General features: G+C 36.7%; 1 protein-coding gene across 2 annotated transcripts in view; it reads left to right on the forward strand.

Annotated features, from left to right (window-relative positions):
- PGR (progesterone receptor) overlaps positions 1-25,039 on the forward strand; it is a 91,486-nt gene that overhangs the window by 22,192 nt on the left and 44,255 nt on the right. For both annotated transcript variants that reach the window (XM_057749217.1, XM_057749218.1), the window contains exon 3: positions 14,962-15,078. In XM_057749217.1, coding sequence (XP_057605200.1) covers positions 14,962-15,078 — 117 coding nt within the window. The remainder of the gene's footprint in view (positions 1-14,961; positions 15,079-25,039) is intronic.

Consider the following 25,039-nt stretch of genomic DNA (forward strand, 5'->3'; position numbering starts at 1 on the left):
CTACCATCCCATGTACTCCTGGTGGCATCTAACCTATAATTGACTTATCTCCCTGTTACTAGGGATCTGTACTCCTCCTCAAGGCCGGCTTTCTGCCCTTGTGCACTAGGTCCAGTCTTCTCCTATTGACTTAAGGGTAGGCTCCAGCAATTTTTCTCCTCCCCAAATCATTTTTTCCCTCTCTCATTGATCATTCTCATCAGCATGTAAACATGCTATTATTTCTCCCACCATCAAATCAAATCAAATCAAAATACTTCTGTTGATTTTTTCATCTTTCAGCTATCAATCATTTCTCTAACTCCTTTTTCAGCCAGACTCCTCCAAAAATTTTTTTTCTCCCATTCTCGCTTAAGGCTAATCCAATCAGTCTTTCATCTCTTGCACTCACTTCCCCAAAACTTCCCATGTCAAGATTACCTTATTGTGGAATCTGGTGAGCAGTTCTTAGTCCCATCCTACTTGGTGATCTGTTGGTGGCATTTGACAGTTGATCACTCCACCTTCCAGGAGATGCTTTCTTCACTTGGCTTTCAGGACATGACACTCTTGATTTTCCTCACTTGCTGCTTTTGAGTCTCCTCTTCTCCTTTAGCTTTTAGCATTGGAGGGCCCAGCATTTGGACCTGTTCCTTTCCGTTTTTATGCTTACTTCCTTAGAGAGCTAATCTAGTCTCAGGACTTTAGATAAATCATCCATATCCTGATCACGCCCAAATTTTTATCTCTAGCCCAGACTTTTCTGCTGAACTCTAGACTCATATATCCAGTTTCAACCTGATATCTTCATAGATGACTACTGAACATCTTGAACTATTGCATCCAAAAGTTAGCTCCTAATTTACTTTGGATTTTGTTTGGTAAGCCAGTGTTCCTCCCATATTGGTCTTCAAACCTTTCTGCCTGGGAATCACCTGGTTTAAAATGCAGATTTCTGAGCCTTAGCTCAGATATGCTGCATCAAAATATTTAGGAAAAGGACTCAGAAATCTGCATTTCAATGACTTGCTTAGCTTTTTCTTCTGCCTAGTAAAGTACTGCTTTACTCAGAGGGGAGCCAGAGTCTTTAATCTGGGAGGTAGCAAGATTAGCTTTGTTTTTGAGACGGTAACTGTAGAAGCAATGGTGAAGATGGGCAAAAAGTTATGCCAGGAGGGTGCAGTTCTAGGATGATTTAAAATACTATTTGATCTAGATCAGGGGCCTTTAGCTTTGCTGAGAAGCTACTTTTCATTCCCTAAGGCAGTGAAGTTAAAGTGTAGAAGGCAGATGGGCAGTTGCCCCTACCAAAAATACTCCCTTCTCCAGGAATAATTCTAAAAAATGTGAGAGGAAAGGGAGGAAGTGTTACGGAGTCCAAGTTCGCTCTGCTCGCCGCATGACAGGCCAATAAATCAGGAGATGAGGTGTTGAGGGAAGGAATAGTGACTTTATTCGGAAAGCCAGGCATCTGAGAAGACGGTGGACTAGCGTCCTAGAGTACCCTCTTATTGGGGTCAGGATGCTAGAGAGGGGGAGGAGGTGAGGAAGTAAAGTAATAAGGCCACAAGTCTCGCAAAATAGCTCCTGGTTTTGGCCAGCCTTAGGGAGGGGATGTGTTAATTTCTTATTTTCTGCAGCCATTCACAGGTGGGCAGTGTCAAGGTGTTTCCCTGTGAGCTGAACAAAGACCCTTCAGTCAGAGGGGCAGGGTTCCCTGAGGCAGGCCATTATATATGCCTATAGCTATAAACAGTACAAAAGCAGTGGAAAACAAAGGTCAGGTAAAAGAAACAGATCCGACAGGGAATCAGATTTTGTTCTTCCCTGTTATGGAAGGGTGGAGACTCTTTTTGTGTCTTTATTCTATACCAGTCACAACAGTAGAAACATGGTACTGTTTTCATTATCTCCTTTAATTCTCAGGAGTTGTTTGAGGAGTTACTGTTACCATCCCCTCTCTGCAGATGTAAGAATGGACATAGGAAGGGAAGGTAACTTGCTAAGGTCACCCGGCCAGTTAGTGGTAGAGCTGGTTCTGCCAGACCCAAAACTAACCACACCTTTCAGCACTATTTGAAGACACAATTAAGAGATTTATCATAAAACTCTTAAAAATCTGCTAGTGGTACAGTTATGTATTGGGGGGCCTAGACCTAAATAACGAGTAGGAAAATGCTAATTTATTGTCCATATGATTCTAGTTTTTTACAAAGCCAGTTTCAGGTGAGACTGGGGGTGACTCCAGAGAATTATAACAGAATCTTAAGCCACTTCATAGGCCTGAACAGAAATTTGAACAAAATAATGAAGTTGAACAACAATAAATTCAGAATTACTATACTCAAGAGAAAAAATAAACTACATAAACATGAGGAAAAGAAGCATTTACATGTGTGTAAAGTCATAATCTTGCCTCAGAGTGGTACAGTGATTTAAACAACCTGTTGATAGTTTTGTGATTTTTTTCATATTTTTTTTATCGATATATAGATGTCTTAAACCCCTCCTTTCTCAGTAGCATGCGAAATTTTTTTAAGGGCAAATAATTGTGTGGGTTTTTAAATTTTCGTATGTAATTCCTTACCTTCCCTAGATGCCTGCAGGTTATCTAAATAGTTAATTAGAAGCACTAGGTGTAACTAATTGGATGCTGCATACAATTTAGTGTTTTACAACTTAAAATACATGTGGATAATTAGGAGAGAGTTCAGAACAGATCCAGAGACATCATTTTGTTTATAAAGAGAGCAGTAGGACTTCTAGCCTCAGGAAGAATGGATGATAAGCTGATACATAGTCAGAAAGAGTTTAAATTTAAAAGTGATGAAGAGAAGAAAGAAGAGGAAACAATTTTGAATAGTAGCATCAAGGCCTTTAAAAAATTAAATATTGGAATGTCACTTGGTAAGATACCATAAACTACTTAGTTCCTTTTTCTGATTATATCCAGAATCTGATCTCTTATCACCACCTCCACTGACCACTTGGTTTCAAGCCACAATTATTCTCCTTTGGATTTATTGCAGCACCCTCTTAACTGGTCTCATTTCTACTTTGTCCTCGTAGAGTCTATATTCAACCTAGAAGCCAAAGTGATACCGTTAAAATTTAAGCCAGATCATGTCAGTCCTCTGCTCAAAACTCTGCAACGGCACTATATTTCTTTCAGAGAAAAATCAAAGTTCTTACAGTGATCTGCAAAGCTCTACAGGATCTGAGCCCCGTTACACTCTGACCTCCCTCTCAACTATTACTCTTACTGGCTAGGACAGCTCTAACCTTATGAATTTCCTCCGGCAATCCAAGCCAACTCTCAGGGTGTTGGCAAATGGCTCTTTCCACTCTAATTTCATTTCTTGACTCTCTGTACTCATCCAACTCATTCTAACTTCCAGCTTCCAGTCTCTCATTTAACAGTCACATTCCTCCACTAGAGTGTTATAAGTTGTTTGATTTATCACCTCTATCAGTAATATGTAGATTTAATTTTAGGAAAAAGCATACTTAAAATTGATTTGCTAAAAGAAACAGAAGAAAAATTTGGGTAATATTCTGCTTTGAGTTTTTAAAAGGTGACAGTGTCTGCAAAACAAGAATGAGTTTCATAGGAAAGAATTAGATGAGATGAAAATGTAGCTGGATGAGATAAGAAAATGCCACAGTAAGATGCAAAAATGTAATAGCAGAGTTAAACTCTATATTGGAATCCATAAAGAGCAGAAGATAAAATCAGTTATGTAGAGTTCATATTTAAAGAGTTATTTCACAATGAAGGAAAAACAGCAAATTGGTGAAAATTTCAACCTGTGATTTATTGTTTTTACTATGTATTAGTCTGTGTGCTATTTTATCTAATTTAGCTCATTTGATCCATATAACAACCTTTTATAGTGTTTATCTTTATTTCCGTTTTATAGGTGGGAAAACAGATAATTTTCTTTCAAGGTGTAGCTAGTGATGGAACTAGAATTTGAGTGGAACTCTGTTTAACTGTAAGGCATATGGTCTTTTCACAGTGTTGTTGAATAACAACATATATCCAACATATATCTGTGTTTCATTTTACATAGAAAAAAAATACATGTTCCATGAGTTTAAACAAGAAAAAAAAAATAACTGGTTAACTACCAGGAAATAAAAACTGGACTGACGTTAGACTTCCTATTTGAAGCACTAAATTCTGGGATATTGCCATCAAGTTGAGTTGCTGTTCTTGGGCAAAGGCAACATACATTCTCACATATGTGAAATTGTATTCCTGGGGTGCCCTCTGGTTCAGGATGAAGCTTAGCAACACTCTTAAGAGATGGGAGGTGCCATTCTCTGGACCTTGCTACATGCCAGGGTGATGTAACTCCCCAGAGCAGCCCTTGCAAGTGCCATGCTTATGCCTGGTGCCCAGTACAGGCATTTCTGTTCTCAAAAGAAATATTCTGTGCCCTCTTTGTTCCCAGCCTGAGACTCTTATGTCTATTCTATCTTTAGGTATTTCCGTGTATCTTACTAGACATTTCCCTTGGTAAAATTAAATACATATGTCATGTCTATTTTGTTTATAAGGATTACATGAAATACACCAGTTAAGTTCCTAGAATACTTACCCATAGTGTGGGTCAGTAAAATTTTGTCTCCTTCCTTCTCCCTGTCCCCCCACACCTTTTTTCTTCACTTTAATCAAAAACCCTTGAATCTTACGTTAAGATACTTTAAAATTTACTGGTTCATCATTGTCAAGCACTTCTTCTACTCTGCCAGCTATTAATTCTTTCCCCCTCTCTTCACTCTGGTTTTATATGACCCGCCCCAGTTCGGCTAATATGAAAAATCAGTTTAAACCTTTATCTCATTCTGTATGTGTCTTCGGGATACTTTGCTTCCAGAAAATTTGAAAGAGTACTGGTAAATGAATATCTGTACTCAACTATTTGAAAGTAAGTTGCAGACATAGTATTTCACCTCACAAGATTTCAAAATGTATTCCTAAGGGCAAGAACAATATAACCACAATTTAACCACAATATTATTATCACATCGCAAAGTTTAACATTGGTATAATAATTTTGTCTAATATATAGCCAGTATTCAAATTTTCCCAATTGTTGCTCAGATGTCCCACATAGATTGTTTTTTCATGCAGGATCCAGTCAAGAACTGTGCATTTCATTTGGCTAACAAGTCTCCGTAGTTTTTAATCTAAAAAGATCTTCTACCTTTTATTTTTCTGTCTTTCAGGACATTGACATTTTTAAGGAGTCCAGGCCAGCTGTTATAGCAATTCTCACAGTCTGGATTTGTCTGATTTTTTTTTTCCACGTGATTAGAATCATACATAGGCCAATGGTCTCATAATCTTTTTACATGCTTAAAAATTATGGCAAACCCAGAGTTTTTGTTATGTGAATTATATCTATCAATATGTATCATTTTAGAATTAAAACTGATAATTTTAAAAACATTTTTTATTTAACTCACTTAAAAAATAGCAAGTCCATGAGATGCTAATTTTCCAAACCAAAAAAATTTAATGACAACAGTGACATTGTTTTACATTTTTGAAAGTCATTTTAATGTCTGCCTTAATGGAATGCAGCTGTGTCTCATACCTTTGTCTACATTTAATCTGTTGCAATATGTTGTTTTGGTTGAAGCATATGAAGAAAATATGGCACCACACAAATATGTAATTAGAAAATGGAGTAATTTTTTAATGGGCTTTTTGTACTTCACAGATGGTGGTCATTTCCTTAGAGATTGTGAAAGAGTTATGTTCTACTTCTATTATCCCTTCTAATTTTATCAGCTATAAAATCTTTTCTATAGTTCTTTCTCTCTTCCAAAAGGCAATTTAGTAATCTTAAAATTTATGCTGGAAGACCTATTAGTTGCTTAATTATTTATTTTTAATTATGAATTTTCAAAGTAATGAGTTGATGCCCTAGCAACCTCCAGTAGTTTCCAGTGAGTTCATTTTGTACTCATGGCTTTTCATACAGTCAGTGTGTTTTAATCACTTAAACTAAATTCTTTTTGATATAGAAATTGTCTTATCTTTGCTCAATGTGGCTTTGACACATTTCATTAACTCTCGATAACATGAAACTCTGTCACAACGAAGTATCCCAGTCCTGCATCATCCATTTCTCCAAGGAGTCCTGGTTGCTTACAGATGAAAATGATATTAGATTTGATGATCAACCTAGATCCTAGTGTTTATTGCTGCTACAGTTGTCTTTGCTTCTGGGCATTTTTGATGGACAGACCTAGAAAATATGTCTTTTTGAAGAAGCAGGGCAATCATGAGTTAACATCCAGATTTCTCAAGCTTGGCACTATTACCATTTTGGGCCAGTTAATTCTTTTTTTTTTTTTTTAATTTATTTATGTATGTATGTATTTATTTATTGGCTGCATTGGGTCTTCGTTGCTGCACACGGGCTTTCTCTAGTTGCTGTGTGGTGGGGCTACTCTTCATTGTGGTGCACGGGCTTCTCATTGTGGTGGCTCCTCTTATTGCATAGCATGGGCTCTAGGAGCGTGGGCTTCAGTAGTTGTGGCAAATGGGCTTAATAGTTGTGGCTCATGGGCTCTAGAGCACAGGCTCAGTAGTTGTGGCACAAAGGCTTAGTTGCTCAGCGGCATGTGGGATCTTCCTGGAGCAGGGCTCAAACCTGTGTCCCCTGCACTGGCAGGCAGATTCTTAACCACTGCGCCACCTAGGAAGTCCTGGGCCAGTTAATTCTTTATTGTGGGGATTGTCCTGTGCATTGTAGGATGTTTAGCAACATCCCTGACCTCTCCTCAGTAGCACCTAACCCCTCAGTAGTGTAAAACAAAAGTGTCCCCAGGCATTGTAAAATGTCCCAGAGTGGAGGTGGGAAACGGAGGCAAAATTGCTTCTAGTTGAGAACCACCAGTTTACACTTATATTTGGAGCAACATTAAAATAATCTCCTGATTGTTTTATATACACACACACACACTTTTTTTTCAAAATATCAATATCAGCATGACCTTTATTCTCCCATCCTCTGCATGAAATCTTAGTCCAATCCTACAGTTTTTAATCAGAACACTCTAATTTCAGAATCAAAATGCACAGCCCAGCAATATAGTAAAAATTACAAACTCTCATCTAATTTAGGATTTCTCTTTTGCCCCAGCTCACCACTGCTTGGGGCCTGAAGCCTGTAGGGAAGAAAGAACAAGATCACCTCCTTCTCACCCTGTTCACACTTCTTAAGATCCATTAGCAGGTGATGTTGACATTTTCAGGGCTACAGCACGGGGAGAGGTGTTGAAGGGAGAGGCACAGTTGTATACCTCAGGTACATACATGACTGTCACTGGAGTTCTCTGTGTTTGGTGGATGATTATAGTTGACTCTCTAGCAAGGTACTTTGGTGGGATTCTTGGGGATATTTCACTGGGAAGCCCCAACTGTAATCCTGTAATGCAGGTGATGCCTCTCCTCTTTTTTGGACTCCTCAGCCTCTGGACTTCCAGTGGTCAGCCCAACACAGACTCCCTCTGTTGGATCACACAGTGCCTTCTAGGCTGTCCTCATAGATGGAACCATTTTGAAAAAGAAAGAAGGAAAATTTTTATTGACATATATATATATCTTCAGGAAAGTACTGAAATTAAAGGTGTAGCTCTTAATGAATTGTCACTAAGCAAACCATGGAAACCTTGTAATCATCAGCCAGGTCAAAAATTTTTAAAAATCATTAGCTTTCCAGAAGTCCCCTTGCACCCCTTCCAGTCACTCCCTAAAAGTAACTACCATCCCAGCTTCTAACCTCATAGATAGTTTTAACTGTTTTGGAACTTTATATTAATGGAATCATACAGTATTTTCCTGTGTCTCCTTTTTTCACATAACATTATATTTATGGAGTCCATTCACAGTTTTCCATGGGCTAGACATTCATTCTCATTGCCATACAATGCATTGAATGAATAAAATAGAGTTTGTTTGTACATTATGCTATAGATGATCATTTGGGTTGTTTTCAGTTTGGGGCTGTTTATGAACACTCTTTCTATATATATTCTTGTACAATTTTTTTTTATTTTGCATATGTGCATACCTATCCTTACAAGAGAATTTTGCATGTGCTTCTCTCAGGATACCGGGAATTTCACTGGTTCTAGACCAGTATTTTTTCCGTGGTGCAGATTTATACACCATGTGGTAGTGAAAATCACCTCCTGTTAAGGCCAAGATTTTTGTTTGTTTGTTTGTTTTGTCTTTAGTCGTGGATAACTCCTCTCCCAACTCAAAGTTTTGGACAGATTCCTGGCTTCGGTTAAATATTCTTGGTAGTGTTTTCTAGCACTATTTTCATGAATAAGACAGCTTTTTAAGAGTCTCCATTTTGTGCAAACTTCAGTTCCTGCCCCTTTCTCCTATTAAGCCTGATGTCACATATCCCAGACCCAATCAACTTCAAACCCCAGCTCTTGGCTCCTAGGTTCTACATCTGAAATGTCTTTGCATTACTGCAAAGTTCACGCAACTTTACCCCTCTGACTTTCATGTTTCTTTTTTCTGACATGAAAATTTCTTTCTTCCTTCTTCCCTCCCTCTCTCCCTCCTTCCCTCCCCTCTTCCTTGACTGTAATTTAACAACATGCTGCTACCGTAGTTTATCCACTATTTGTGTTTGTGGTGAAAAGAGTGTTCCCATTTGTACTAGCTCATATTACCTCAAGCCTAAATTTTGGTGGGATACATCATCCTTTTTCTTCTTTGCTCCTTTATCTGTTGAAGATATACTCATTTCTCCTGTCATTTTGCTACATATTTCCCCCTGGTTTTCATAAGAAGGCATGAAAAATTGTGACTTCTCTCAAATCAAAGTGAAATGTGTTCACTTGTGTTTGAAGAGGCAACACAAATATTATAATTTCTTATTTTAAAGGTAAATCTCTTTATAGTTTATAATAAAGAGATTCATTTCAGTTAAAATGGAATTTTATTTGTCCTGTATCTGAAATTTTTGTACATCACTAAACAAGTAAAATGATCATATATTAATAGTGGTAATCATTAATAATGCTTTTATTTTCACAGAATATGATTTTTTAATAATAGTAACACTTTGAGTTATATTAAAATGTTAAATTTGGAGACCAATTAGAAACAATATATAAGGATAACCATTCAATAATCCCTTTTTTACATCATTAAACGTACAGTTTTTCAGGGATAGTTAAAAACATTTCTGTTTTTACAAAGGTAGGTATTAAAAATAAGCTTGTTAAAGGCTCTACATGTAACTTATGGTTTACTGGTATAAAAAGGCAAGGAATTTACTGAAATTAAAGGCATTCTGTAATAAAAATAAATGTCAAAAGGTGGTAAATAAAAATTTGGAGGAAGTGATTTATATATGACAGTAAGTGAAATACTATTATAGATCTTATATTTTTTATTATAAATATACTTATGACTATCAGTAAACTAATGCATAGAATTAGGTACACATGTATTCAACAAATATTTACCAAACTCTTGTTAGACACAAGGATCTAAAGACCTAGCTTCTACTCTCACAGAGTATAGGGGAAACAGGCACACAGCATTTACAAGGGGAAGATATGGAAAGTGCAGATGCACACAGAAGAAATGTCCAGACCTTTCTAGGATCAGTCAGGTAAGACCAGACTTGAAAGATGAATATGAGTTTGCCAAGCAGATAAATTTGGAAAAGGGAGGAGAGTATTAGAGACATTCGAGAGTTTGGGGAAATACAATGATGTTGTACAATGTAGTACAACTGGAGCATAAAGAAAATAAAAGTAATTAAAAAGAAAAGACATAGTAGTTAGTACTCACCTTTCGCTTTTCCCACCATAAAGGAGGTAAGAGGTTTTCCAAGGAGAAAGAAAACGTGGTGCTCTATTACAGACTTCAGGTAATAGTTCCCCAGGTTTCAACAGGGGCAAATGCTGTATATCTTAAGAGGGAGTTGTAGATAGTACCTCTTTTTTGGGTAAACTCTCCTATTGTTGATCATTATGCCACTCTTCCTGTTTGTGGTGACCCATAGCTTATAAATACTCCTGAATGTCTTGTAACTCCTGGAGGTGAAGGTGTGGGTAGACAGCAAGGACATTAGAAAGTAGAATGCATAGAGCGATTTAATAGAGTGACTTTTTATAGATTTGTTGTATCGCGACAACGTTATGTTGGACCATGGCGCAGCAGCAGTGTGCAATTTGAACCATCAATCTGTGATTTATGAGAAATAAGCAAGTGGATCTGGACATGGATGTGTTTTTCAAAGCCAGGATATAGATTTGGGACTATCGTCTGAAGAAAAGTGGTAGCAGCAGACATTGTGCTGGATTTGCAGCCACCACAGTTTAATATTTTGCAGACTTCCCAAATAGTGTTGTAACAGAGCCCATGCTTTTTCAGGTGTGAACTTTCTTCATCTGCATATATAGCCAGGTACTTGGTGGATAGACACATGTAATGGAGTGGACCTTTCTGCCTCCCTTGCCTTCTTGGTGGCTCTAAGTCCTGCCCGAGTGTTGTGGTATGGAGGCAGGCCTGGGCCCCAAGCCAAATTATCTTTGTCACCTCTAGTTGGGATGGGCTGACTGCAACATTTCTAAAGCCAAAAGATCTCTTAGAGAAAATAAACTTCTAACTATACCGCCTATATTTTGCTTGCATGATGCTGTATCCGTTTTGTAGTTTTGACAGCCCAATATTAGTGTTGGTTTTCTTTTAAGATTTTTTTAATGTGGACCATTTTTAAAGTCTTTAATGAATTTGTTACAGTATTGCTTCTGTTTTATGTTTTGTTTTTTTGGCGGAAAGGCATATGGGATCTTAACTTCCTGACCAGGGGTTGAACCCACACCCCCTGCGTTGGAAGCCGAAGTTTTAACCTGGACTGCCAGGGAAGTCCCCCAATATTAATGTTAAAGATAACCATACCTTAGAGTGGACTGAGCTTCCAGATTTCTTTAAGCCATTCCATTCCTTATAGGAATCTGTGTTGATATGATGCATGCCACTTCCTCAAGGTAGTGACTTCATGCCAGTAGCCTTAATTACCAGAGATTTTCCTTCCCATCAAACATCAAATCTTGAAATACTCAGCATTCCCCCCCCCAAGAGTTATAAGGATTGCATTCTGTTTGATAAGTATAATTTCTTTATTTATACTTAAATATGTATTTCAGTTTATTTAGTACTTGTTATCAATCCTTTCACACCAGACTTCTTCCCTCATGCATTCTCTATTGTAACTCATTTGTTGTTGGCTAGGTTACATCTTTAGGAATCTTTTTAAGAAGAGTAGTATATTGGGGCCTTATTTCCTGATTTTATGCATATTTGAGAATGTCTTTCAGTTGTCTTTAAAAGTCAATAATTTGGCTAGGTGTAAAATTCTTAGATCACATCTAGAGCAGATCATCCTGTATCTGGCATTTAGGGATGTGATAATAATCATAATTGTAGTAGACAGTTATTAAGTGCTTGCTATATGTCAGACTATGCTAAGCTCTTATGTAAGCTCATTTAGGCCTTAAATGTGACCCAAGGTACTAACATTATCTTCCTTTTACTTGCCATAGGTCATCCAGCTAATAAGTAGTGAGGTTGAAATTCTAACTTAAGCAGTATTGCTCAGAATGTCTGCTTGTGTGACCTTAAGCATGTTACTTAACTTCTGTGCCTCAGTTAACTTTATAAGATGGGAGTGATAATACCTTCCAAGGTTGCTGTGATGATTAAATGAGTTAATACAATGCAAATACCTTGTAATAGTGAGTAGCACATAGTAAGTACTTAGTAATTGTCTTTTGTTGTTATTATTATTGCCTTACAGATTGTAAATTTCAGATATGAGCTCTGAACAAGCAATCTGACTTCAGTAACTGCTCTTCAGCACTACAGTATCAGCAGTTAAGATGGCATTTCAATTAAGTGGGGAAAAGTGATTATTCAAAAAATAGTGTTGGGACATACTCAATAAACATTCAATAAATATTTGAATTAATGAGAATTTTACAGACTGGAAGAAAACACAAAAATGAAAATAAGTGCGTGGTGATGAGGTTGTAGATGATTTTCTGTTTCGAATTTCCTTAATTTGTTACAAGATTTCTCTGATACAATTTATGAAATAAACAATTTGACCAAATAATCACTGCATTCTTTTTCGTATATTTTGAGTTTGAGGCACCGACAGAGAGGTAGTTGGAAGGTCAGAGCTCAGGGTGAGATTTTGGAGCCATGCAGAGATGATGAGACTGCCCACCTAGTGTGTACAGTGGACTACAACATACAAGGAATAGGCAGAGGAAGAGGGGTCAGCAGCCGGGACTTAAAAGGAACTGTTGCAAAGAAGATGAGGAGTCAGAAGAGACGTGCCTCAAATAAAGCAAGGGGCCAGGGGCAGGTGGGGAGAGAAGTCACCCATGGCAAATTGTACAGAAAGTCTGTACTTAAGAATGAAGAAATCTTTGATGACGTTACTCCACTTTATAAGAACAGTGAACGTGTAAGCCAAATTACAGTATGCTGAGGAGTAACGGAAAACGGAATAAAGACTGCAAATGTAGATGACTTTTTTGTAAAATTGGGGTATAATTGTTTGACGATGTTGTGTTCGTTTCTGCTGTACAGCGAAGTGGAGTTCCCTGTGCTATACAACAGATTCTCATTAGTTATCAATTTTATACATATTAGTGTATATATGTCAATCCCAATCTCCCAATTCATCCAATCCTCCCTTTCCCCTCCTTGGTGTCCATACATTTGTTCTCTACATCTGTGTCTGCTTCTGCCTTAGCAAACTGGTTCATCTGTTAACATCCGATATTTGTTTTTCTCTTTCTGACTTACTTCACTCTGTATGACAGTCTCTAGGTCCATCCATGTCTCTACAAATGACCCAATTCAGATGACTTTTTCAACAATTTAGATGACAAAGAAAGGGTTGAAGTCAGGGAAAATTTAGAGTGAGACAGAGTTTTTTGTTTTTGTTTTTCCCTTGATGTTGAAATTTTCAAAATGGAAAAACTTGAAGAGAAAGGAAGATGTCATTGGAGGGGGAGAAACTGAAGATTTTGGGAGAGAAAGGGGGAAATGGATGGGGAAGATTTGAAAGCAGGTAGGAAGGGTTGGTTTCAGGAACATATACTGAGCGTCCTCTAATGGGGACTCTTTCTCTGAAATGCAAAGAGGTGCTGTTGTAAATCATTTAAGAAATAGAAATGAGACAAGTCAGCAGCATTCCAGCTGCTGATGGTTCAGGATTTTTTCTGGATATTCATGACAGAGGAGTAGAAAGTAGAACAGCCTCCCTTCAAACAACAGTTACATCTCTGAACACTTTAACTTTGTTTTCTGGATAGAATGGAAAATCTTGCTTTCTTTTGTGTGTTCTCTTGTGAGAAATCAGTATAGAGTCTAGATTAATGATAGATAGATAGATAGATAGATAGATAGATAGATAGATAGATAAACTTACACACACTTTTACTCCCACAGTCACTCCTGTAGCCTGCAGATATAACTTGTGGGAAAAAAAAATTAAACCATAATTAGATCAGGAAGTAGCTGCAGTACAGTCTGCTAATCTAGTGGGCATAGATGTGATGCTTCAGAACTGCCCTTTATTAGGAGGAAAGCTCAATGCCCAGGACCCCTAAGCAAGTGAATGAGCACTAACTAGTACGTGAGAGTACACAAATATAAGTTTGTGGAGGAATACATTTTTAAGAAAAGACTGTGCTTTTCCAAAAATGCCTCAGGTCAAGAACCTTTTTTTTATTAGCTCTCCCACAGACATGGGCTTTTTGCCATTTGCCATTGGAGCATAGCCTTTTCCCTGCTCAGTTAAGCACACATGTAAGGTATCTCTTAGTTCCTTTACTGCAAACTTTGGCCAGAAGAGTCGATCTGATTTTAATGTCAACTAATATAAAATACTATTGGAAAATTCCATAACTTTTAAAGGTATTTTTTATGCTTAAATATAAGTAAGCTGATGATGTTAAAAGTCTCACAGTCTGTTTCATAGGAGTTTATTGGAAAATAAGAAGTGCCAAAGCAGTAAATTTTCTAGTTAATAAATATTTACAAATTTAAGCTGAAAATTTTTTTTCATTTTTGTTTAAATAAGTTAGATGGCCCCATGCCTTATTAAATATAACATTTTTGGTTTAAATAATCATTGTTGAATATTAAATGCTTATTCCAGACTTTTTGAAGGGTATAAGTGGTTTCCCCTACACGAAATGACCTCAGGGTCACATACTTTACCCTTATTTCTTCTGTAATTCTTCTGTCTCTCCTTCATTGGATTCTTCTCATTGTTTTAAATTGTTCTGCATTTATCATTATTTCTATTATCCTGTTTTCTAATTTGTAGCCAAAGTAAACCAGGCAACAAAGTCAGTACAATCGGTGACATTTTTTTACATTGCTATTCAAATTTATGAGATCCTTTAAGACTGAGCTAGCTCCAGAATTTTAAGAATTAAACACATAGGTTTTATAAAAAGTCTGTTACAGACTTGTTTAATTGTCTGTATCTGTTTTCTTGAAGGTTTATATATCAAAAAGAAAAGGTTTTGCTAGAACTTGACTATCTTAACACACTAATGCTTATCAGTAACGTGTAGCTAATCTTTAAATAACAGTGATCGAAGGGCATTCTGATGCTGATGCCATTAGTAAGATGCACAGAAATTTTTTACGGAAGATTTTTAAAGGAGTCCTGGAATTGGTTTCTAAGCCGTGTTCCCCTCATGTAGGCTTCTGAAAGCACAGGTAAAGTATTGAGCAAGTTTGGAGATTGACCAGCATTCAGCTATGCTAAGCAAGAGGCTGGCTGAGACAGTCATGCACTTGCTAATGTGCACCTCTCCTCTTTTTCAGTTGTCATTGCATAAACTTTGCAGCGGTCTTTAGATATTATAAATAATTTTTACTCTTTTGTTTTTTAGGGCAGCATAACTACTTATGTGCTGGAAGAAATGACTGCATTGTTGATAAAATCCGCAGAAAAAACTGCCCAGCATGTCGCCTTAGAAAGTGCTGTCAGGCTGGCATGGTCCTTGGAGGTAATGCTGATGTTTTCACCAATAATATACTGTCTGATATTTACATTCTCAAACTGTGGGTCAGAAAATCCTACTTTCCTTGTTTCTGTCTTGAGTATTGGTGTCTGAATTGAAGCAATCAACATCATCTCATTAACACTATGGATTTCCAACAATGTTGAGGTATATTATAGAGAAGTAGTAAACCTCCATTTGTCTATATTGCCTATAAGTAGATGTTACAGGAAGTTCACCAAACTCTCATTCACTGACATGGGTTGAAGTTTAGGCTCTGCTACTCACTGCTGTATGGCCTTGAGTAAGTTACCTTTCTGGGCATCAGTCTCTTTGTCTACATAATGAGAGCAATGAAGTCCCTTCCAGCTCAAAAACTGATTCTGTGAATTGGTTAAGTGCATTCATCTCCATCCCTTCCTCTCTCTCTCAGTCTCTCCCTTTCTACTTCCCACCCCCTCATTCTCTTTAAATAGCTAGGTAGTGAGCCCTTACACTTACCAGGCACTGGGACTGTAGCAGCAAACAAAATGGACTAAATCCCTGCCCTCATGGAGCTTACACACTGTGGGTGGAGGGGAGAGCAATAAATATACATGTCAAGTGATGGTAAGTGCTGTGGAATGTATTAAGCGGGCTCATTTAACGGGCAGAGGTATCACTCCTGAACCCTTTCCTCGGATTAATATGTTCATTTTATTTCGTCATTTCCTAAAGCAATAATGTCTCTGAAATCCCGAGTTTGATGTAGCAGTTATAATTTTTCTGAAACAGGTTTAAAAATTCATAACTATTTAAATATATATTCAACGTATCACCTAACACAGCTCAGGTACCATAGATGGTATGTGTTACCTTCTGAGAAGGAGTGTATGAGACCAATATGTTTTGAATGCCCACTGTATTACGCACCCTACTTAGTTCTGTCTCTGCTGCCCATGAGCATGATGCAGTCTACTCTCTAATAAAAAAATTATCAAGCAAAAGAGCAAGCACTTTAAGAGAGATGCCAAACATTGCTATGCAAGTAAAGCAAAGGAATGAATTAATTCTGTCTGAGGGAGTTAGCAAAAGCTTCAGAGGGGAAGCTTTCAAAGAGTGAATAGAAACTTTATAAGTGGAAAAGGAGAAAGGTATTTACATAAAAAGCATGATGAATTCCAGTGATGATTCTTCTGGAAAGTCATTTGTTTACTGGGAATAGCAAGAAATGAGGCTTTAAAGTTACCTTGGACCATCTGGGATCTGGAGTTTGAACTCTGTTCTGTATGCAGTGGAACCAATGATCTTTATCAGATACCATCTATGGACCATCCATGAGATAAAGCCCAAATTTCTAAATGCAGCGCATGAGCCCTTTCGTCACCTAGCAACTGCTCTCTTTTTCTAAGCTCTTCTGCCACCAATCCTTGGGTAACCCGATGCTCCAGTGACCAACTTTCCCCTGTCTTTGCACGCATTTGACTTTTGCCTGCCCCATTCTCCTTTTACTCCTTGTGAACTGTTACATTCCCTTCATATTAAGTTCAAGTGTCACAGTTTTCATGAAATCTTCCCATCTCCCCAGTCACTGCATGGGCAGGAGTTTTGTGGGAACAGAGTCTAATGCAGTGCTTTTCATATCTGGGGCGGTTGAGCCAGCCTGGACTGGACCTTGCCCTGACTGTACTTACTTCAGCATTCCTACGCTTAGAATGGAAGATCGACCTAAACAGAGTCGTGAGACTCACCCACCCTACCCCTATTCCGGCCCACAAGAGGCACTCGAAATTCACTTTCTCTCTCTCTTCCCATAGCTTTTGTAGTACTTACCTCATTGTTTTATAACTGTTTACTGGTATCCCCTTCAAGGATTTTCTCCTAATCCAAGACTGAGTTGTTTGCAAGCAGGAATTTCATTTTAGTGTTTCAGCACCAAAGTACTTGTGTAAGAAGTGCTCACTAAATATTTGTGACTATTATTTTGAAGTCATTTGAAGTACTGGTCTCTATACATTCTTGAACATAAAGTCCAACTGTAGTCATTTCCAGGACACAGGAAAGAGTGTTTGGAGGAGGCAAAGGGGATGTGGTCTAATGTAGTGTTTTTCATTTTGAGGAAGGATGTTAGCCCTTGAAGTAGCCTTCCATTCCATGATTGCATTTATTTTACTGGTCTTACTGTTATAATGGAAAAGTGATTTAAGATGGACCAAAGTGAAAATGCTGAGATACCCAGCCACTGAGAAACTTGGGTTTGTTCAGAAGAAAGATTTGGGTTGCAGTCAGCAACAAGACAGAGCATAGCAATAATTAAACTGGTATAACAGATGTAAACCAACACTGTCCCAGGCTATCTGAACTACAGGGCAAGTCCCCCATTTTTCCAATTAGAAGTTGCAAATGTGTCCTGGCCAAAATGAGTATGTAAACTTCTGGGAATGTAGCTGAAATAGTCAAGTGTTTCCTTATATAATATTTATTTTATTATTTTAGTTAAACACATATATTTAAATTACATACAAAAAAATCTATTGATGTAGAGGTATTGCTTTTCTACTCTCACATTTTATAAACAATTTTCTTCAAACTAATTCCACAAAACTTTGGCATCTGTTGTTTACTCCAATGCAGCCATTTTTAAAGTCAGCTAATTGTTTACCAGAGTTCATCATCATTTTATCTAAAATGTTTGATATGTGGCACTTTTTAAAAAATAAATTTATTTATTTGTTGGCTGTGTTGGGCCTTCGTTACTGTGTGCAGGCTTTCTCTAGTTGTGGTGAGTGGGGGCTACTCTTCTTTGCAGTGGTAGGCTTCTCATTGTGGTGGCTTCTTTTGTTGAGGAGCATGGGCTCTAGGCGAGTGGGCTTCAGTATTTGTGGCACTTGGGCTCGATAGTTGTGGCTGCAGGCCTTAGAGTGCAGGCTCGGTAATTGTGGCGCATGGGCTTAATTACTCCATGGCATGTGGTATCTTCCCGGACCAGAGATCTAACCCGTGTCCCCTGCATTGGCAGGTGGATTCTTAACCACTGTGCCACCAGGGAAGTCCTAGACTGTAGCACTTTTTGAATCCATGTATGGTAATAATAATATAATTGGAAATCTGTCCTAATCCGAAAATACCTATTCATGTAACATACCAGTTTTAATGTTGGTCTTGTAAGAGGTTTTCCGCATAAAAAAAACACTTGCTGTATTATTTAATTGTGGAATAATGAAGCCTACCAAAATATTAAATGAATTAACACCAGTGTGTCCATTACTTGATTTTTAATATCAGATAATTTTCATATTGTATTCATTTTTGTTGTATTTTATAAGGAATAAGACATTACATATATTTTGAAACTTCTGATTTGTCCTTCCCTAAACCCATTAAATTCATTTCTTATTCACAGAAAATCAATATGCTTATTCACAGATAATCAAATATATGTGAATACTCATACTCATAGTTCTTGTATTTAAATTCTTAAGTAATACAGTACTATACTGAATATTTCTAAACTCTATATATACTGTACATGTACTTCTTCAATTTGCTTTTTCACTGCATGTTGTGTTTTTGAGATTTGTTCATATTTATACATGTAGCTAGGGTTACATTTTAATTTCTCTATGATACTTCATTTTACAAACATTCCATGGTGCTTTTCACTTTCTTCTGTTAATGGATATTTCTAACTTTTCATTATTAGAAAATACGCAGCAATAAGCATTCTTGTATCTTTATGTATATATTTGAGAAGTTCTCTAGGCTGTATTTCTAGAAAGGGAATTAAGTACTGAAATTAAGATATCGTGTAACTTCAAATTTACTAAATGTTACCTAATCCCTAAATTACCCTCCAGAGTCTTTGCTTCCACCAGTGTTTGAGAGTTCTTGTTATTATATATCCTAATATATATATTATATACCTGTACTTGGTATTTTCAGACTTCTAAATTTTTCTAATTTGATGGTCATAAAATTGGTATCTAATTTTGGTTTAATTTCCATGTCCTGGATTAGTGGTAAGGGCAGATATTGCTGTCTTTATTAGCCATTTATATTAGCGTTCATATTTATTGGCTATTTTTCAACTGAATTGTCTTTTTTCTTATTAATCCATACAACTTACCTCTATTCTCTCTGCTAATCCTTTGTTAGTTACATGCAATGTATGTCAACTTTTTACCTTGCCTATGATCTTTTTTCTAATTTTTTGTATAATCACATGTCAGTATTCTTCCTTTATATCTCTTAACCCTGAAATTGTACAGATAATCTACTAAAAATCATCAAAAATCTTAAAAGTCTGTTTTTCACACTCATATACTTAACCTACCTACAATTATTTTTTTAAGTAGGAAGGTAGGAATACAAACATTTTCTGTATGGATAGCCAGTTGCCAGAGCACATGTATGGACACATGGTCTTCAGTATTTTTTTAAATTAATTAATTAATTAATTAATTTATTTATTTATTTATTTATTTTATTGGCTGTGTTGGGTCTTTTTTTTTTGCTGTGTGTGGGCTTTCTTTTTAGTTGAGGTGAGTGGGGGCTACTCTTCATTGTGGTGCACGGGCTCTTCATTGCCGTGGCTTCTCTTGTTGCGGAGCACGGGCTCTAGGTGCATGGGCTTCAGTAGTTGCGGCACATGGGCTCAATAGTTGTGGCTCACGGGCTTAGTTGCTCCGCGGCATGTGGGATCTTCCTGGAGTAGGGATCGAACCCCTGTCCCCTGCATTGGCAGGTGGATTCTCAACCACTGCACCACCTAGGAAGCCCCGGTCTTCGGTATTTTTGATAGTACACTCCCACAGAAGTAAAAATATTCTCAGCCTTCACCCCCAATTCAGGTCTACTTACAAATAAATTATACAGATGTACTGCTATCAAATTATATTATGTTAGTGATGCTTAATTTCTTTTTATTTCCTTACTAAAAATATAAAAAGTAATTGTAATATTTTTCTGACAGTACTCCAATTACAAATTCCACTGGAATTTGTAGTTCATTTCCTGTTCCATTGTATTTGTATTCCCGTATGTGTTTGTTTCTCTTCCTGGTTTCTCTTTTCTGTTCCATTGTATATACCTGCACCACTACAACACACTCTGAAATATTATAGCTGTCAAGCTACATATTGATACCTGGTAGAATAAGTCTCCTTGAGTTACACTTCTTCCAAATTGTTGGCTTTTGTTGGCCCTCTGAATTGTTCTTTTAAAGTGATGTTTAAAATGTTTATTCATAATGGTATCTAACACTTAAAACCATGAGTTCTTACCCCTGGGAACTAGCTATATATCAAAATTCTTTGCCTCTTTTTTATACATCAGATAATCTTTACAGTCCTGTGGTCAGCATCACAAACTGAGAAATAGCATACTGGTGCATTTAATTATTTCATAAATGGGTTTGCACAGAGGTTTATTATTATATATTTATTAGCAAGAAGCTGGCAGCACTCTCTGATATGTTGCAGTCCTGATGTTGTTCTCCCTGGGAGAGTCAGTGGTAAGAGTCTGGGAGTCAGTAACCCAATTCATGGAAACCAGGAAGAAGGTAGTCAGTTTATTGGATTATATTCTAATTGCTAGTCCTGTAATAAATTTCTGGAGTAGGGGGGAGTGTACTTGTGGTCTACTGAGAATTAGAACTTATTTTGGAAGATGATGTGTTGCTCAAGGTTCAATTCTTCAATAATTAGAAGAGTTTCACTGAAATAATAATTGCTCCCACACTACTGAAAATGGAGACCATGTTCTGTTCCTCCCTTGTTTCCTTCCATCTTTCCTTCTTTTTTCTTTCCTTCTTCACATTTGTCACTTTTCTTAAGTTTCTCATTTCTAATATAGAGTCCTCTTGATAACATTGACTATTGTAAATAATGCTGCAATGAACATAGGAGTACATATATCTTCGAGTAAGTGTTTTTATTTTCTTCAGACAAATATCCAGAAGTGGCATTGCTGGATTATATGGTAGTTCTATTTTTAGTTTATTTGAAAACCTCCATACTGTTTTCCACATTGGCTGTACCAATTTAAATTCCCACCAACAGTGCATGAGGGTTCCCTTTTCTTCACATCCTCACCTATACTTGTTATTTCTTGTCTTTTTAATGATAGGCATCCTGACACATGTGAGGTCATATCTCATTGTGGTTTTGATTTGCCTTTCCCTGATATTAGTGACGTTGAGCACCTTTTCATGGCCATCTGTGTCTTCTTTGGGAAAATGCCTATTCAGATCCTCTGCCTATTTTTTAATTAGATATATGATTTGCAAATATTTTCTCCCATTCAGGAAGTTGTCTTTTCATTGGAACATTATTTACAATAGCTAACACATGGAAACAACCTAAGTGTCCATTGGTGGGTGAATGGATAAAGAATATGTGGTGTATATTATGTATATACAGTGGAATATTATTCAACAATAAAAAACGGAATCTTGGACTTCCCTGGTGGCGCAGTGGTTAAGAATCCACCTGCTAATACAGGAGACACAGGTTCAATCCCTGGGCCAGGAAGATCCCACATGCCGTGGAGCAACTAAGCCCGTGCACCACAACTACTAAGCCTGTGCTCTAGAGCCTGTGAGCCACAACTACTGAGCCCATGTGCTGAAACTACTGAAGCCCCGCACCTAGAGCCCGTGCTCCACAACAAGAGAAGCCACTGCATTGAGAAGCCCACACATCACAATGAAGAGTTGCTCACTGCAACTAGAGAAAGCCTCCAGGCAGCAACCAAGACCCAACGCAGCCAAAAATAAACAAATAAATAAGTATATAAATAAATAATAAAATACATCTAAAAAAACCAAAAAATGGAATCTTACCATTTTTGGCAACATGAATGGGATGGGCCTTGAGGATATTAAGTGAAATAAGTCAGACAGAGAAAAACAAATATTATATGATCTCACTCATATGTGGACCCTGAAAAAAATGAGCTCAAAGATACAGAGACAGCGGATAGGGGGAGGGTGAAATGAATGAAGATGGCCTGAAGGTACAAACTTCCAGTTATGAAATAAATAAATCATGGATATTAATATACAGCTTGGTGACTCTAGCTAATAATACTGTATTGTATACTTGAAAGATGCTAAGAGAGTAGGTCTTAAAAGTTCTCATCTTTTAAGAGTAGATCTTAAAAGAAAAAAATAGTTACACAAATAATGAATCATCATGTGGTACATCTAAAACTAATATAATGTTATATGTCTATTTTATCTCATTAAAAAAGAAAGAGAAGACTGAAAACTTTTAAAAGAGTTAATAAAATCTTATGGTAGACTAGCAGAGATCAAAAATATTAATGTTTTTGACACATAACACAGATTTGCTGATTGTTCATATTTGCTTCAGCAGCGATGTTCTGATTATGAGAATTATGTTTGAGTTATTTGGTCTCTTAGGTGCATATGTTTCTTGTTTTTAATGACTCAGTTCCCTTACCTTCACCAGGTCACAGTGAACTTTTGAATTTTGTTCATCGCTATACAGTACTGAGTAGAAAAGACAGTTACACTCTGAAGGATGGTAATATATCTTCTAATATAGGTGTTCTGCTTCTAACTTATTTCCTTTAGAAAACAGCTCTGTATTTTGCATTTGTGGTAAAAATGCTAAACTACTATTAAAGTAATTAGCTCTTTCAAAAATAAGTAGCTTTCTACATAAAGGAATGATTAAGTGCATAGTTATATTTGCTGATTTTTTTTTTTAAAGCTGGGGACTATTTTTATAGATTTCTTTTTGTTTTGTTTTCTTTTGTTCTGGTTTGTTGATAGAGAGCCTTATCCTCAAATTTTAAAAGGTATGTTAGAAAGCAGTTTCTCTCTTACCTCCTCCTACAGCTAGGGGGGGCTGCAGAGTACCGGTTGTGTGGTAAAGTTGGGTTTCTTTTCTTTTCTTTTTTTTTTTTTTTTTCTCCTCCTACACTTGAAGCCAACAAAGCCTCAATTTCTTTTCTGAAAAATTCCAAAATTCTTGAATTTGGGGCACTTAACAGTACCTTTTCTGGAAGTATAGATGCCTACTCTCTTCCTTTAATTACTATAAAAAAATGAAATCTGCCCTCTTTAATGAAGGAATTGCTGTGGGTGACACCTGCCACCCACCTCTTTAGAACTCTCATGGTCTTCCTCTTATGAGCATCTCCTTTTCCACCCAACCTCTGGTGTTTGCATCAGCACCCTCCAGAGACAGTACCTCTCATACTGCTCCCCCACTTTGCTGCATTGAAACCTGCAGCCAAATAATGTATTTTGGTCACGGCCTGATTGTTCACCCTAAATGTCATCCCATACACACTTAATAAGGATATTCCTTAGAATTTTTATTCTCATTTCTTTGCTTAAAGTTTTATGGGAGTTTATAGGGACTGCTTTTATGGCTGCTAGCCTGAACTGTTCAATTGTATCTATCAGTATCTGCTATTCTCTAGACACAGTAAAAAGACAGGATTGAGGGGTACAAAGATTCCCTTCCATTTGCAGTCTGATTTGTTTGAAAGTTAGAGGCATTTACTCTTTTAAAAACTCAACTCTAATATACTTACTGGCAAGTACCTATTTTAATTTTATATCTCCTATTCTGTAGTATTTTTTGAAGTATTTTGATATGGGAAGTAGAATTAGATCCTGAAAAAGGAAAAGCAAGCTAAGTCAGTGGTCTAAGGAGTTGTGAGAACATAGTCCTAGTGGACTGGTCCCAGCAACACCACCCTTTTGTTAATCCAAAGTAACAATATGTATCTAGACATAACTTAATATTGGGAGAGCTGCCTGTAAATTCACCCAAACTACAGTGGTGCTTATTTTGATCCTCATAATGTCGAAGGATCTGTACCATTGCTTAATTGTCTGCTGAGCTTTACCTTCTATTTCCCCACTTGATTCTCAGAAAGCTTTCTGGCTGCCGTAAAACTTACATTTCAGTATCCAGCATAATATTCTTCCTTTACTTCTCTGCAACAGGTCCAGCATTATCTCATGAGCACTTTATGTCTCCATTCAATATAAAATATTTTTGCCAAAAATAAAACAAGTAGCAGAAAGAGCGGCCACAGCAGACAGCACTCATTCCAGAACATGATCTAGAAATATAACTCATTATTTTACTCAGTCTAATCGATTTACCTCCATGTTTAACTCTTTGCTTGGATTTTTTTTTTCCAATTCAATTCTTCATTCAGTTCCTTTGTTTTTGAAATAAACTTTGTATTTCTTCTGTGTAAATTTGTTAAGCTCATTTTTTTCCCCAAATGTCTTTATTTCAATTTTATTTTTGAGTGATAATTTTGCTGGTTATAAAATTTGGGGTTGACTTTTTTTTTTCCCCTCTACACCTTAACAGTGTTATAGTCTACTGTATTCTGGCTTGTATCATTTTTCTGAGAACTCTCCTGTATATCTAATAGTTGTTTTTTTGAGGCAATATTTTCTCTATATTTGTAGAAAGTGTCTTTTATCCTTGGTTTTCCAATTTCACTGTAACATAATTAGTTATAAATTTAGTTTTATTTGTTCTACTTGGAAATCATTGTGATTTCTAAATCTGAGGATTTATGCCTTTTATAAATTTCAGGAGCACTGAAACCATCCCAGTATTCTTCAAATATTGCTTCCCTCCTCATTGCCTCTTTGTCCCTCCAGACCACCTGTTAGACATATATTAGGCTAGTGCATTTATCTTCCATATCTCTTTATCATGTCTAACATTTCCCATATCATTATCTTTATGTACTGTATTCTGTGTAATTTCATCAGTTTTGTTTTCCAGTTCACCATTTTTCGTTTTAGTGATGGTATTTTTTTTAAACATTCTACTTGGTTCTTTTATAAATTTGTGTCTTTTTAATAGCTTTCCCATTTCTTGTGTTTTTATCCCTTATCATATATCTTTAATAATTATAAAATACCTATTGCAAATATTTGTATTCAATAATTTCAAGCTCCCACAACTCATGACCTAGTTAT

This window comes from Hippopotamus amphibius, chromosome 9 (assembly GCF_030028045.1).
Source record: "Hippopotamus amphibius kiboko isolate mHipAmp2 chromosome 9, mHipAmp2.hap2, whole genome shotgun sequence".
NCBI classification, from domain to species: Eukaryota; Metazoa; Chordata; class Mammalia; order Artiodactyla; family Hippopotamidae; genus Hippopotamus; species Hippopotamus amphibius.